At 44.9% G+C, this 15,189-nt stretch overlaps 1 protein-coding gene across 16 annotated transcripts in view; it reads left to right on the top strand.

Annotated features, from left to right (window-relative positions):
- Nucleotides 1-15,189, top strand: part of LOC147706588 (cell adhesion molecule CEACAM5-like) — a 274,782-nt gene that overhangs the window by 251,596 nt on the left and 7,997 nt on the right. For all 16 annotated transcript variants that reach the window (XR_015297670.1, XR_015297672.1, XR_015297673.1 and 13 more), the window contains 2 exons: nt 6,200-6,235; nt 10,400-10,435. Coding sequence is in view for 7 of the 16 variants with exons in the window: in XM_086933068.1 (XP_086789194.1) it covers nt 6,200-6,235; nt 10,400-10,435 (72 nt within the window). In the remaining 9 variants the exon portion in view is untranslated. The remainder of the gene's footprint in view (nt 1-6,199; nt 6,236-10,399; nt 10,436-15,189) is intronic.

The raw sequence follows: 15,189 nt of genomic DNA, 5'->3' as shown, positions 1-15,189 counted from the left end.
GTCGCCAGGCGGAATCTCATCATGCTGATTTGAGCCGTTCTCAGCGGCCTTGCCCAGCACTTAGCAGGCTGTTGACCAACTTAATTTAGCAGCGGCCGGCGTTGCCTGGGCCCGCCTGTACCGGATCTTGTGCGATGCGTCGGTGGTGGGAATCAATCCATTCCTCAAGATCCCCACCGGGACAGGGTCGAATAGCTCAGTTCAGAATTACAGCGCTGCCTAAAAGTGCAGCACAAATCTTTGATGAAATGCCGCCCACTCATGCGCACCGCGGGCGGCAGCTGAGCTCAGCATGACTGCGGGACCTGTGACTCGTCCCCACTTTAGACCGTGTCTGTGCGGCGTGTGCGTGGGAGGTTGGCATTGCCCAGGAGAGACTGCATGACCTCGGTGACCCTGTCGCGACTCGCGCACGCACCACACCACCACACTATGCTAGGTGGTGGTACGTGCAGCGTGCATGCGATGCAGGCACCAGTTGCAAGCAGGTGAGCTTGCTTGCATTTCAATCGGTGCCGCGCGGACGTGGCACTGGTGGGCTGTGGCGGCGGCCTTATAATTTATTTGGGGGCTGGGGACACTGACTGACAAAGTGTCAGACAGTGTCCCCAAATAAATTATATAGGCCGCCGCAGCGGGCCACCAGTGCCGCGCGGCTGTTGCCCGCAAAATAGTGCCACGTGGGGTAGTCCGCCCCACCCACCCCCCCCCTCGCTACGCCATTGGGGGAAGTGATGTCATCACAGGGTTCTATTGATGAAGTGTATGTCCTCTGAGAATCATTCTCTGGAGGGCTGGTACCGTCCAGAGCAGGTTCCTTTAAGGAGACTGACTACAATGGGAATTTGTTGATTGCTAGATACATTAAAGGAACACAGGCCTCCTCCTGCCTTCTAGAGACTAAGCACCACTCCAGATGAATTGTCTCTGGAGATGTGAGCTGAAACATCCTCTCATGGCCCACTGTACAGTTTGTGCGACACTTCAGTGTACAGGGAGAAGGTTTAATGCCAGATGGGGGCGCAGTCTGCACCTTTTGTGCCTGCATATCCAGTTTCAGTTCCAGTTTCAGTTCTTTGGCACTGGAGTGTTGCATGGGCTCTCCTGTGAGAGTATATCTCAACAACAAAAGAGTGACTGACGGCGCAAAAAAACAATTTATATACACTCTCCTGTGAGAGCCCAGAAGCGTGACTAAGATGGTACAAGGTCTGCGGGTAGGTGTTGCCTTTCTCTAGGGGATGACCCCACTAAGGATGTACCGAGCTTGGTGGAGAAGGCAAAGGATGCAGACCTCCTCTTACTCCTTCACTCTTGAGTATGAGTGAGACTCGAAGACTGATAGGAACAAAAAGTCAATGGTGCCCACACCTGGTGCCCAGAGTCCATCCTCAAACCCAGACACACTGTCCTGAGAAGAGGAGAAGGCAACAAAACCTTTATTACATATTAATAAAGACTCCCAATGTATTGTTCTTACTTATTTATACAGATACATACAAGCAGCAAATCCTTGCTTTCTCTGTATTTACTAAAAAAAACTCAAAGGTCCTCTTTTGAGTGATCTTAGTGCGGTCAGTGATAACTGCCAGGCCAGTAACTGTACAGAATGACAATCAGGAAAATAAAAAACTGGGACAAGGTGTCCTAAGAAACAGCTGCAGATTTGCAGTTATTTGTAATAGAAATGATAATGTGTTTATAAGCGTTTATGGCACTGATGCATGTCAATGGGTGAAAATAACACTAGAAACCATTGCAGGCGCTCTAATTAAAATAATCAAAACAGTCCATGAGTAGGACCGGGACTATCTCTGTCATCACAAGACTGAGTTCAAGTTCTTCAAGTGAACTTACTCAAAGCAGAGCTCCAACTTAAACCTTATAGGTTTATTCAAAATTAAAATCATCACTAAAGCCAACATTTTCCTCAGGTCGCAGCTGTACCAATCAAAAATGATACAGGGTTTGATTAGACCACACTATCTATATATGGGCTTATGTGGTCTACCTCTAGCACTGCACCAAGCATGCAATCCACCTCCCCTCTCAGGCACCATCATTGCACGTGACTCAGTCCTGTAGAGCTCTCTGGGGGATATTCTCAAGAACGTGCGATAATCATCGCCAAAATCATTTAACGCAATTTTTCATATCGCAGTCTATCAAGGGAAAATAACTGTGTTAGCGTCCTATTCTCAACACGGTGATAACATGCTATTGTTTCCCAATAACGTTTCAAAAGTCTGTGATAAAAGTACTGGGACGGCGATAAAAATCAAAAGCCGAACGTGGAAAAAGTGGCGAGGGGCCCAACTGCGATAAAAAAATCTGCGAAAAGCAGCGCCAGGCCTATAAGTTACACAAGTCAGGCGGGAAAAATCACTATAAAAGCAGAATAAAAAAACACAAAGAAAACACAAACGACAGCCAAGCACCATGGAGGTAGCTGGAGCAAGTACAGAGGACAACCAGAACCCCACAAGCCCCACGTAGGACCTGCCTGGGGGGAAACAACCGTTACAACGCAACTATTACAACGATCTACTTTTACAACGCAACTACTGCAACGCAGGATCCTTTACAACGAATGCCTTTACAACGCATTTATTTATTTAATTATTTATTATTGAAACTTATAAAGCGCATACGTATGCCCGTGGGCATCTTGGCATGACATTACATCGCAGATGCTATTACAACGCATGCCATTACAACGTAAGTATAGGTAAGTATATCATTTTATTGAAACATTTATTTAATTAAAAAAATTATTTAATTAAATAAATATTAATAATTTAATAAATATTAAAAATAAAAATAATTATTAATCAACAAAGTACTTTAAATAAATTAAATAAATTAATTTAAGTAATTTTAATATTAATTAAAAAAAGTTCGAAAAATAAAAAAATATAAGTAATGTTTACCCCTACACTATCCAGCACTTACCCTACTATTACACCCCCCTGGAGTTAGAATAGTAATTTTTACCCCTACACTATCCAGCACTTACCCTACTATTACACCCCCCTGGAGTTAGAATAGTAATTTTTAACCCTACACTATCCAGGACTTACACTACTATTACTCCCCCCTGGAGTTAGAATATTATTTTTAAACACCTACACTATTTTTAAAAAAAAAATATATATATATATATTTACAAATACATTAAAAATTGTTTTAATTAAATTAATCAAATATGTATTAATTACATTTTTATTTAAAATTATATGCTTACCTATACTTACGTTGTAATGGCATGTGTTGTAATAGCATCTGCGATGTAATGTCATGCGTTGTAAAGGCATTCGTTGTAAAGGATCCTGCGTTGTAAAAATTGCGTTGTAATGGTATGCGTTGTTAAAGTATGCGTCGTAACGTCATACATCCCTGCCTGGGACCTCGGGGTCAGGGAAGGACAAGGAGAAGAAGAAGAGGAGGAACCCGCCTTTCAGTCAGCAGGAAAACAAGATCCACATTACAGAGGTGATAGAACACCACCACCAACTGTTCATCACCGCCACAGTGTCATTGGCAACTCAAAATACAATATGGCAGTCCATCGTGGACAAGGTGAATGCAGTCGGATTGAAGAGAAGAGAAGTGGACAACTGCAAGAAGTGCTGGACTGATGTGAAGCGCAAACCCAAGCTGAAACTCGTAGCCAACCTGAAAGCAGCAATGCAAACACGAGGTGGGAGTCCAGCGAAACACCAGGAGCCGGATGAGATGGAGGAAATGGTGTCCCGAGTCATCATTGGAGAGACGGTGGCAGGAGCTGGGGGACCGGACACTGCACAACATGACCTGGGCCAACAGCATCAGGGTGAGTAACGACCAGGGACTGAGGTGACGGGGGAGAAGGGCACAATGGCACACATGCACAATTAATTATAGCACATCTGCGGACAAACCATGCCCAAGAGTCACAACTCCGACAAAGAGCCCAAGTTACCCAAGTCTGCAACATCTCAGCACTGTATTAGCACAGAAGTGAAAGGCACACTGTCTGAAAGGAATAAGGGACAGCCAAATCAGAGCAGAAGGGGCAACTCACCCACAATGCAGCACACACACATAAGAATCAGACCACCTCACATTGACAACAATGTGGTAGAACTGCAACACTTTCACAACAGAAAAGAGGACACAACTGCTGCCGCTTATGTGTAGAAAATGGCTATTTGCATTTGGCACAGCTCAAAACTGTGAGATGATAATGTACAAGTACAACATTACATCCCTGATGGAGTAGAAATGTCACCAGTCCCACATCAAATAGGCATCTCCTCACAAACAGTAGCAATGTACATTGTCATGCAGTCTATAAATAAACTTCAACAATGTGTGAACATACATGTGAACACAATGTCAATCTGCATCTCACATGCACATTGCAGAGGGACAGTCAACACCCCCTGCAGAGCAGACCCAATGACTCAGCACTGACGACGAAGAGGACCTCCCCAACATCAACACTGATGCCCTCCAACAGCCCATTGACTGCTTCGGCACCCCACCTCCAGTAGCAGGGCAGCCCAGCTGCATCGAGGAGGCCCCAACCCCTGCACAGACCACACCGCATGAAGCACCCACCACCATGGCTGTCTCACAGAACCCCCACAAACAACACATGGCATTCCAACGCCGTGTATTAGGGTGCCAGGAGAAGATGGCTGATCAGCTGTGGGCGGGGTTCGACCTCATGGCAGTCAAACTAGATGCCATACATGGGTTTCTAAGTCCCATCAGGGACCACTTACAGTCCCTAATGGACACTCACTGTCCTCTCCATGCTCTCCATTAATCCATGGCTAACATCGCTGGAGTCATGACTCTGAGCCAAGAACAACTGTCTAGTCAGAGTGGCTTCAGTGATGTCAGCCGGGAGTTGGGACACGTAAGGAGAATGATGGAGAACTTGGAGCGGATGAAGGCGGAAAGAATGTTTGCCACGGCTGCACACCAGCAAGAAGTAGCTGTGATCTACCATGCCCTGCAGATCCTCGTTCTGGCACTGCCGCCACAAGGCCTTCCACGAATGAATGCTGTTGCTTCTACTCCATCCACATCTCCACCTCCTGAAGTGTCAGTGCCACACAGTGCGACTGGCATTCCAACTCCGGCTCCTGATATGTCACTGCCACACAGTGATACAGACCAAACACGCCCACCCAAATGTGAGGCACCTGACACATCAGAGGACAAAGATGATGATGAATCTGGCTTTGTGGTAGGAATGAAGTGGTAGCATTCATCTCCGCCATATGGCCTGTTGCAGCTTGGTTCTGTCCTCTGCATCATGCCCTGGAATAACACCTTCCACTGTCCCCCGATACACACAGCGACACTCACCTAGGACCTCGACATGAACTGCCATATTTAGTTTGGTTACCAATGATACAGCAATCACACTGAGGAGTGAAGTCTTCCACTTCCGATGAACTTGTCAAACTCTAAAGGACTCTGGCTGGCCCTCCACGGGGCAACAATATAAAGTGGGTTTTTCATGCCCCTGTTCTGGTCCGGCTTCAACGCTACACTGAATGTGAATAAAACATTCTAAATTAACACAGATGTGTCATGGCTATGATCAATCGAGTAGGAAATTATGGATGAATGTAGAGACAGTGATTCCATAAAAAGGTACTCCCTGGGTAATGATATCAATGCCCGTGTATGGCTGTGACCCAGATAGGTAGTGGAGGCCTGCCCTTTTAAATATAACTTTTTAGATTATTCCCTTCTCAGTAATGGGGATGTCTGAAGTTACCCAGAGTTTACTGGCACATGTGTATGTTTGTGTTTTAACACTTTGCGATATTTCTGAAATGCCCAAACTATGTAAAGTTGACAATATGCAGTGGGGGGACACCTCTTCCACCATGAGTAATCCAGCAGCCGAAAGCCTTTCGCAGAGCCAGTCTTGGAGAGTTCTCTTGCGTACAAATGTTTGATAAAATCCTCTTGTAATGATTATTTGGGGTGCACAAATCTTCACTGACAATCTTGCACAGTTTGCCAAAGCGAGGGGACTACGCAATCTTTGGAAACCGCGCAAAGCGAAGGAATGAAAGATCTTCCTTCTTCTTCGCCCCCCCAACTTAAACAGCCAAGATGTCTTCTTTCTTTTTGATGTCTCCGTCACTCACAAAGAATGGATTGTAGGCTAATGTGTGTCTCTTTTTTGCAGCTGAGCACAGATATGAAACCCTCATTAGAGAAACAGGTAAGAATAAAAATAAACTGTGGTGTTGGGGTGTTGAGCGGATGGCAATTAAACCTGATTTAATCCACGAATACCTTTATTTGGCGGGCAATAACTGACAGCAATGAAGCCCAAACAACGCACTGACTTGGTCTGGGAATGGCCCCTGTGCAGGTGTTATTAGAAGAGGTGAGGGTACATTTTATGGCACAAGCATCATCCTGTGTCAATCTCTCTTATTGGCCTAGCGCACCGCGTCTAATTACCTGTTCTTCTAACATGTGCACTCACCATGCGGCTTTATCTCGTGGCAGGATTGGTTCCAGCACCACTGCCTTGCATCACTGGTGCACACTGCACCTGCTGCAAATAATTTCTATACCCCAACCTTGCAGGAAGTGTGAATGCGATCACGTGTGCCACATGCACAGCACTGGCAATGTTCACCACACAACTCATGATGCGAAGGTAAGGGACACAAGATGATGGATTCCTGCAAACAAAGGGTGAGGATGGGGCTCGTCCAATTTAACTCATCAAAATCATCTTAATTAGCATGGAGACATCCATACTTGCGTAGCGCAGACATCCATACTTGCGTAATGCAGACATCCACCCTTGCATAGCACAGACATCCACCCATGCATAGCACAGACATCCCCTTGTGCACAGCTCAGACATCCACTGTGGCATAGTGAAGACATCCACCTTTGCGTAGCGCAGACATCCACCCTTGCGTAGTGCAGACATCCACCCTTGCGTAGCGCAGAAATCCCCCCATGCGTAGCGCAGACATCCACCCTTGCGTAGCGCAGACATCCACCCATGCGTAGCACACACATCCACCCTTGCGTAGCGCAGACATCCACCCTTGCGTAGCGCAGACATCCACCCATGCGCAGCGCAGACATCCACCCATGCGTAGCGCAGACATCCACCCTTGCGTAGCGCAGACATCCACCCTTGCGTAGCGCAGACATCCACCCATGCGTAGCGCAGACATCCACCCTTGCGTAGCGCAGATATCCACCCATGCGTAGCGCAGACATCCACCCTTGCGTAGCGCAGACATCCACCCTTGCGTAGCGCAGACATCCACCCATGCGTAGCGCAGACATCCACCCTTGCGTAGCGCAGATATCCACCCATGCGTAGCGCAGACATCCACCCTTGCGTAGCGCAGACATCCACCCATGCGTAGCGCAGACATCCACCCTTGCGTAGCGCAAACATCCCCCCTTGCTTAGCGCAGACATCCACCCTTGCGTAGCGCAGACATCCACCCATGCGTAGCGCAGACATCCACCCTTGCGTAGCGCAGATATCCACCCATGCGTAGCGCAGACATCCACCCTTGCGTAGCGCAGACATCCACCCATGCGTAGCGCAGACATCCACCCTTGCGTAGCGCAAACATCCCCCCTTGCTTAGCGCAGACATCCACCATTGCTTAGCAAGACATCCACCATTAGGTAGAAGGTGTAAAACATGTAGTTCATGTTGGAACTCTGTTTGCTAACTGAAAAGAACCAACACAACTTCACCCTGTCGGACAAATGATGACTTTGGTATAACTCTGTGCTTTCCCACCACTGGTGGCACGGATGAACTCGGTTCAGTGCTCCAGCAATGAATGTGAAAGACAGGTTATTATAGCCCCACAAAACACTATTCAATGTGTAATAGAAGTACTGCTTTTGGGTTACTAACAATCCCATAAATGGATTGGGGCATCGTGGAAAAGAATAAACACTTTAAAAGTATTTATCACTACAGGAACAATCTGTATCTCAGTATATCTAAAACAACTACACCGAATTTTATATAAAGAGCAAAAAGGCACATTGTAAATAACAAGAATAAAATATTTCTAACATTGTCAAAATATCTTAAAATGTAATCTGGAGCCTAACACTAGAACATCGACTCCCATGCGCAATACCAATAGGGCATAAAGAGCAGAGAAACTTGCAGTCTAGAGTTTCTTCGGGAGAAGAGACGTACTTCATACTTTGTTGACCGCAAAGGCTGTCTTTATCAGCAGAGGTGTGAAGATAGTGGTATCGGGAAGGGCAAACACACACTGTACTAGAAGTCAGTCAGTCTTCCTCCAGGACTCAGCATTATCAGTTTCCGGCGAGCTGTAGCATCTGTAAAGTGCAAAGAGTGTCGGCAGTAGGTGAGACTGACTCTGGCAGGATCTTGGACGATACTCTGGGTGAAGAACCTCTCCTGACAAGAGGTCATGTTTATATACTAATACTTATCAAAAATTGGAATTAATGACATAAGTTTAAGAATGTCTGACATAGATTATGTGCATTAAGGTGCGCGTCCTAACCATTTCCTTATAAACATATAAGGTAAAAGGACCTCAATTCAGACTACACTATTTTGGTTATGTGTCTGTATGAGTTCTGAATCAGCCTTGACATAGAGGAAAGTAGACATTTGACCCAGAAAAAATGTTGCATTGTTGGTGGCATCTGTCATTAATCAAAGGGCTTAATGTTTTCCCAGCTCATGGAACGATAAGTTCTGGCAACATCTGCATCTAGCAGACATGAGAATGATTCTGCATAAGTCAGAACAAATAGTGTCTTCCATTGTTTGAAAGGGAAGATGGCAGCCTCCATGAATCAAGATGGAGTCAAGCCCTATATAGGATGGAGTTAGACCTTGAGGACTTTACGTCAACCCAGTTGGGGTTGACTGTCCTGTGTTGAACAAGTGTCCCTGGATAGGAAGTGGTGTCCATTGGTGTCTGAGGGTGCCAGGTGGAGGGAGAACCTTCTAGTGATGGGAAAGAGTGTATCTTGTTTGGTCAAACTGGCCCGATTTGATGAGAATTCTCCCTGTTGAGCGAGAGAACTGAGAAACTGTATACTTAACTTTGGAAATAATCATTGGTGGAACGTGTGGATGTCATCTTCACCCTAATATATAAAGTCTTATCCACACATATCTGAATGCACACGTTCCAAGCCGACGTGTGTAGGAATCAGAGTGTGGCTGGGTCTCCTGGTATCAGTGGAATCCCTGGCTCGCCCTTTGTAGCTTGTTACAAGTAGCAATGTAACCTCAGAGTAAATGTATGGCTGTACTGGAACAGCTAGACAAACAACATTAACAAGTGAAGAACATAAAAAGGTATACACTAAGTTACTTACAAAGCCAGAAATAAAATACCCCCCTAAAACAAAAATGTAAAAAACTGGATATTGGGAACACATATCATCACAGTAAAGTGTTGATAAATGAGAAATGCACAAGAAAGTAGAAAAAGGTTGACAATGTCTCTCTTGAGGTTGACCCACTAGGGACCATACTTAGATGTAAGTTGAGGGTTTATCTAACTTTTTATCTTCAAAAGTAGAAATGTTTCTTGAGTTTTCAGATTTTAGCGTATTAAACCTATAGACTGTCTTTGAAAAGGTCCTAATGAGAATAAACTAATTCAGTGATCAGTCCCGCTGCTGTCTTGAACTTTTCATGAATGTGTTGAGTGGGAAAAAACTCTAAGATGTGGCTTGAAAGGTCATAACTTTTCAGGTTGGCTTGGTGGCTTGTCATGATTCTTTAAGTGTTAAATGCTTGTTTGTGCAAGTGCTGGTAGCACTTGTGACCATGAAGAAAGGTCCTTCAGCAATATATTCAATGATGATTTTACCATCACTGGATGGTTCCAACACCAACTATTGCAAAACAAGAAGTCTAAATAGAATTCTAACGGGTTCATTGGGATTCCTCCCATGTGCCTGAACCTTCTTTACCACTCGGCCTTGGAAGAAATGGTTCATGTAGACCCACACAAAAGACAGGTCTGACTCATTGGTATTCTTACTGAGATAAAAGCTTCCTTTGACTGAGGACCTTCTGTACATCCGCCCTCAGCAAGGATCATTCACAAGGGATGGCTGGTTTCTCTGGCAAGACCATGATCATTCGTTTCCCTGTGGATCTTCAGGACATTGATGCAACAGTGCAGCCAGTTCTGGGGCACAATGATGACAATCTTTGGAAACTTCACAAAGGGAAAGGATGTCAACTTCTCTCTCCTTCATCGCCACCCCCCTCCCAACTTAAACAGCCTTGATGTCTTACTCCGTGTAATAGAAGCATCCTTTCGATGTGTCTCTCACAAAAAATGGAATATAGGCTAATGTGTGTCTCTTTCTTTTTCAGCTGAGCACAGATATGAGACCCTCTTTCCAAAAACAGGTAAAGAAATTGTTTTAAAACTGTGGTATTGGGGTATTGAGTAGAGGAGTGTTAGGCATGATTTAATGCATAGATACCTTTCATTTGGTGAAAAATGACTGACAGCAACAAAGCGCAAACAATGCACTGACTTGGTCTGTCAATCGTCTCAGTGCGGAGGTCATAGGAAGGTGTGATAGTACATTTTATGACACGAGTATCATTTTGCGTAGAGCTCTCTTATTAGGCTCTGTGCAGTCCGCGTAGTTACCTGTTATTCTTGTATTAATGTACACCAATAAGAGACATGTCCGGTTCCAAGTAGGCAATTGGTATTCTTCCTAGAAGACAAGAGATGCACCTGTCTGGGGACCTTCTGCACCATCCTCCTGAAGAAAGGATCATTCAGAAGGGACGGCTACTTTCTCAGCTGGACCACGATCCCTTGTATCTCTGTGGATCAGGAGGACACTGATGCAATCAGTCCTGTGACACAGTGATGGCAACAAGAGGTCAGGGTGTTGCCTGGATTTATCCAAACCCTTCATTACCACGCATCATGTCTTACTGATGGCCATACTGCGGAGTGTGGCTGCAAACATTCCTTTCTGAATCATCCCATGCTTTCTTCCTTCCACCTTTTAAGACTGCACCATAATATGCAGTTGGTGGAGGACTGCAAGGGTCTGTATTGTTTGCATTAATCTTTGACATCTACATGGTCCAGCTGGCATTGCTGTTGTAGTCAAGAGGAGTGCCCTGTACCCTGTTACAGGACATAGATGATATACAACTGCTATTCAAACTGGCAGCTCAGCATTAAAGCCAACCATCTTTACCCCAGAACTGGTGCATGTGCAGCTAGAAAAGGGACATGCTCCACTTGTGACCATGTGCTGGCCAACTGGTACCCCCATTTCGACCTGAGAAAATTGGTTGGGGCACCCCTCCTATGTGGAAGTCAACATCTTGTCTTCAGGCCTGTACAGTTTGTTGATGCCAATGCTTAATTTGAGCCGGGACTTTCTGGTGCTCGAAACCAGCACTTCATTTTTAACAACGGCGCTTATGACAGTCGCCACATGGCCGCGCTGTCTATCTAATTTAGAGATGAGCGCAACAACAGCTGTTTAATAATTCAATATACATAAAAAATGGCAAATGCTGCTGCCCAAGGTCTTCTTCTAGCTTTAGGGGTCTGGAATAGGCTGAATCACCACACTTGCACTGGGAAAAGCAATGTGTAGTAAAATGAAGATGGTCCAGTTCACGTGGTTTTCCAAGTTGGTTTATTCATGTAAGGAGAGATAGGGTAGAGAGCCCACCAGGAGCAGCCTCACTGCTGCTCAGCCCATCACCAACTGACCCTCACACACACAAACATTCCATTCACCAGCATTCCCTCACACATACACTCGGGCTGAGCAGCAGCAGTATAACACATCCCCCTTCTTTGTAATATAAAAGAAAGAAATGCTCACAGGCATTACAAACATTGAAATGTAACCAAAGGTGAAAGCTTTCTTAAGCTTAGCATGAACAATGAAAGATGGAACATTCATGCATAGAAAAGGAAGAAAAGAGGGGAAACAAACACAAGTACACAGACTCATGCACACCATCATCCTTTCTACCCCAAAAACAACTCAAACACACCCAAATCACAGACTACAAACCAACCCAAGTGCCTGGATCGTGCAAGCTGGCCATGCGAACACGAAGAGCACAAGGAAACCGACAACAAAAGTGTGGGAAAAACTGACAAATGAAAATACAAAAACAGTAAGCAGGCATGGATTAAATTCACACAGAACATTAAGAACAGAGTTAACCCTTCCCCCAACTCACAGGTTGAGGTGTGATGTGTGTAGGGGGCTTCAAACAGAAGCAACAGGACTCCCAATGCAACCCTGACGTGTGAGGGAAAAACCCAAATCAAGCAAAGGAAACCTTAACATGCAAGGGAGTAACAATGCACTGCAGACCAAAGTAAAAAACAATGTGAAATCAGGTAAGTTGGGGTGAGATGTGTGGGGGGACACCACACGGCCCAATATAAGAATACAAGAGCAGCAAACTTCCCCCAAAATACGCTGGGGTAGAATGTGTGGGAAAAACCGCACGGCACGGAGGAACACACAGAACAATGGCAACACTTCCTGCAACAACCCTAGTTGGAGTGGAATGTTTAGGGCCACACCAAATGGCACAATGCAAAATGCAGGAACATCAAACTTACCCCAATGCACGCTGAGGTGGAATATGTGGGGAAAAACAACACGGCACGGAGAGACACTGAGAAACAATATCAAAACTTCACCCAACAACCCTAAATGGGGTGGGATGTGTGGAGGGAAAACCACACAGTACATCCAGAATAGGTAACACTTCTTCTAATAACTCTAGAACCAAGTAAAAGTGGGAAACATCAGCACATTAATAAGGTAAAACCACAGAGCAGAGCACAACATGCACATTAATAAGGTAAAACCACAGAGCAGAGTACAACATGCAATCGCAACCCTGATATGCGACAGAAGAGAAAGGATTAAGCAGAGTATAGAAAGTGCAAAATGACACTCAAATGCACAGACAAGCAGAAAACATTTCTTCAATGACCTTAGAGAAATGATAAAAACAAATAAAGAGCCATATAAGAACTTAACCAACCACTTGTGAGTAGAGTCCCCTAAGGCATCACTAATGGCATACTCTAAACGTGTGCACTCTAGCTCAAAAGAAAGCAAAACAATTCCTACAAAAATACAGATGTAAACAGTGACAGCCAACACTCTCCCTTGTAATGATGCCTGCAATCATTTAACAATAAAGTTGTAAAGCGGAATTCAGTGCGAATCCAAACAGTAGAATAAGGTATCAATTGTGCAGGTGTGGAGAAACATTGAACACAATGCACAAGGTCGATTACAGTAATATCAGGCGTAACATGAATTGGCAAGCTGCAGAAAGTGCAGAGAGATTGATTTCCAATTTAAAGGTGCATTGCTACCAATGGCCATATGATGGCAGTGAAGCACCGGAGATTGTATATGTTCAAGTGAATATACTGTATGGTGATGACGAAATGGAGGTGGACGATTGGAAGTCAGGAAGGAAAGTAGCAGGTAAGAACCTATTAATATTGCACAGTAGAAGATCGTTGCGATGAAGTCTGGACAACTACTAAATTCATCTCTTTCTTTTCATGCTCTGCTTGTTTTTTTTTATAATTTGACAAGCTTTTCTGCAATATTTGTGGCTGCAAACGGCTCTTTGCTGGATTCAATTTCAGTTAAATTGCTGAATGCTGAATGCTGCAAGACACAGGTGGTGAAGCAGGGCACTGTAGTGTCTTGGAGCCAATGACGACAGACACTTTAATGATTATCTATTAGCCTTTATTTTCTACTTCTTCTCTCGTCCCTGTCCCTACTCTAACTGCCCTCATCCTGCTTACGCTCCTCCTCTTCCCTTGAACCCCACTAGCTCCACCCACCCAGATACTAGACTGCTCACACTATAACAGGCACGATTGCAGCAGACCAGTACAGAGACCTGACTCGGGAAAATCCTTTCACTTGAGTTCTAAAGTAGCAGAGGAGGCAGGCAGCAGGACAAGGAGGCGATGAAAACAAGGGGACGCTCTCCAGGGACACTGCACTTAGAGAAAGCATTGTCCCAAAGTAGCAGGGGAGGAAGCATGACGGTAGTGCAGGGACTGGCAAACTTACGATGGGGCGACCGATGTAGAGGTCACTGGTGGGGCTCTCAGGCGTGCCAGTATGCTTTGAGTGCGTAGCTGTAGTTTAGGAAGTTCTTTACCTTGGAGTTTCTTTATTCAGCAACATTTCAGTAATCCATCCGTCCATGAGGTGGCACACACGCAGGTTCTTCTCCAGATCGTCGCCCAAATTTAGTAGAATGAAGATAGTGCAGTTCACGTACTTTTCCAAGTAGGTTTATTCATGTAAAGAGTTACATAGGGGAGAGAGCCCTCCAGGGGCAGCCTCATTGCTGCTCAGCCCATCACCAACTGACCCTCACACACACAAACATTCCATTCTCCAGCATTCTCTCACACATACACTCGGGCTGAGCAGCAGCAGTATAACGCAATGGGTGAGGGCAAGTGGCAGTGGCCTCCTGAAGAAGGCCCTGGCACTTATTTTGTTTTACAAATTAAGTACTGGTTGCTTGCAAGACGTCACCATCTCCTTGAGGTCAAAGGGAGCAGTGCCTGAGTTATTGGTTTTATTGGCTACTAGCTTACCCGTCGCGCATTGCTGAGATCTCCGAAGAAAGGAAATTCAAGGAAACTCGTTATGATAACATTCAATTTACATTGTGTCATTTTTATTGAAAGTTATTCATTTTAATATGGAAAACATTTCAAAGTGTTGTTTTAATTCTATTTATTTATTCGAGTGCTTGTGGATACACGTTTTTTGTTTTTCCGTCTGGTGCGTACATAAGTATTCGAAAGATTATGAGGGCCCTGGGGGTTGATATTAAAACATTTTTATGCCAGAAACCTTCGCGGGAGTGTACTCAACAACTTCCCAAAGTTTCATGGCGATCGGATAAATGGTGTAGTAATGCATAAAGGACTAACAGACAGACAGACATACATTTGTTTTTATATATATAGATGTGGGCGTTCATCTGTAAGCACTTCAATTTCTACTCCAGTATGTATGGAAGCAACGGACACCAGGAGTCTGGATCCCATCCACAGTCACAAACCTACACCACAAGACAAGTCCAGGAGAAACAGA

The sequence above is a fragment of the Lissotriton vulgaris genome, chromosome 7 (assembly GCF_964263255.1).
Source record: "Lissotriton vulgaris chromosome 7, aLisVul1.2, whole genome shotgun sequence".
Classification (NCBI taxonomy): domain Eukaryota; kingdom Metazoa; phylum Chordata; class Amphibia; order Caudata; family Salamandridae; genus Lissotriton; species Lissotriton vulgaris.
Note: the sequence above shows the minus strand (reverse complement) of the source record. Positions and strands in the feature narration are given on the sequence as shown.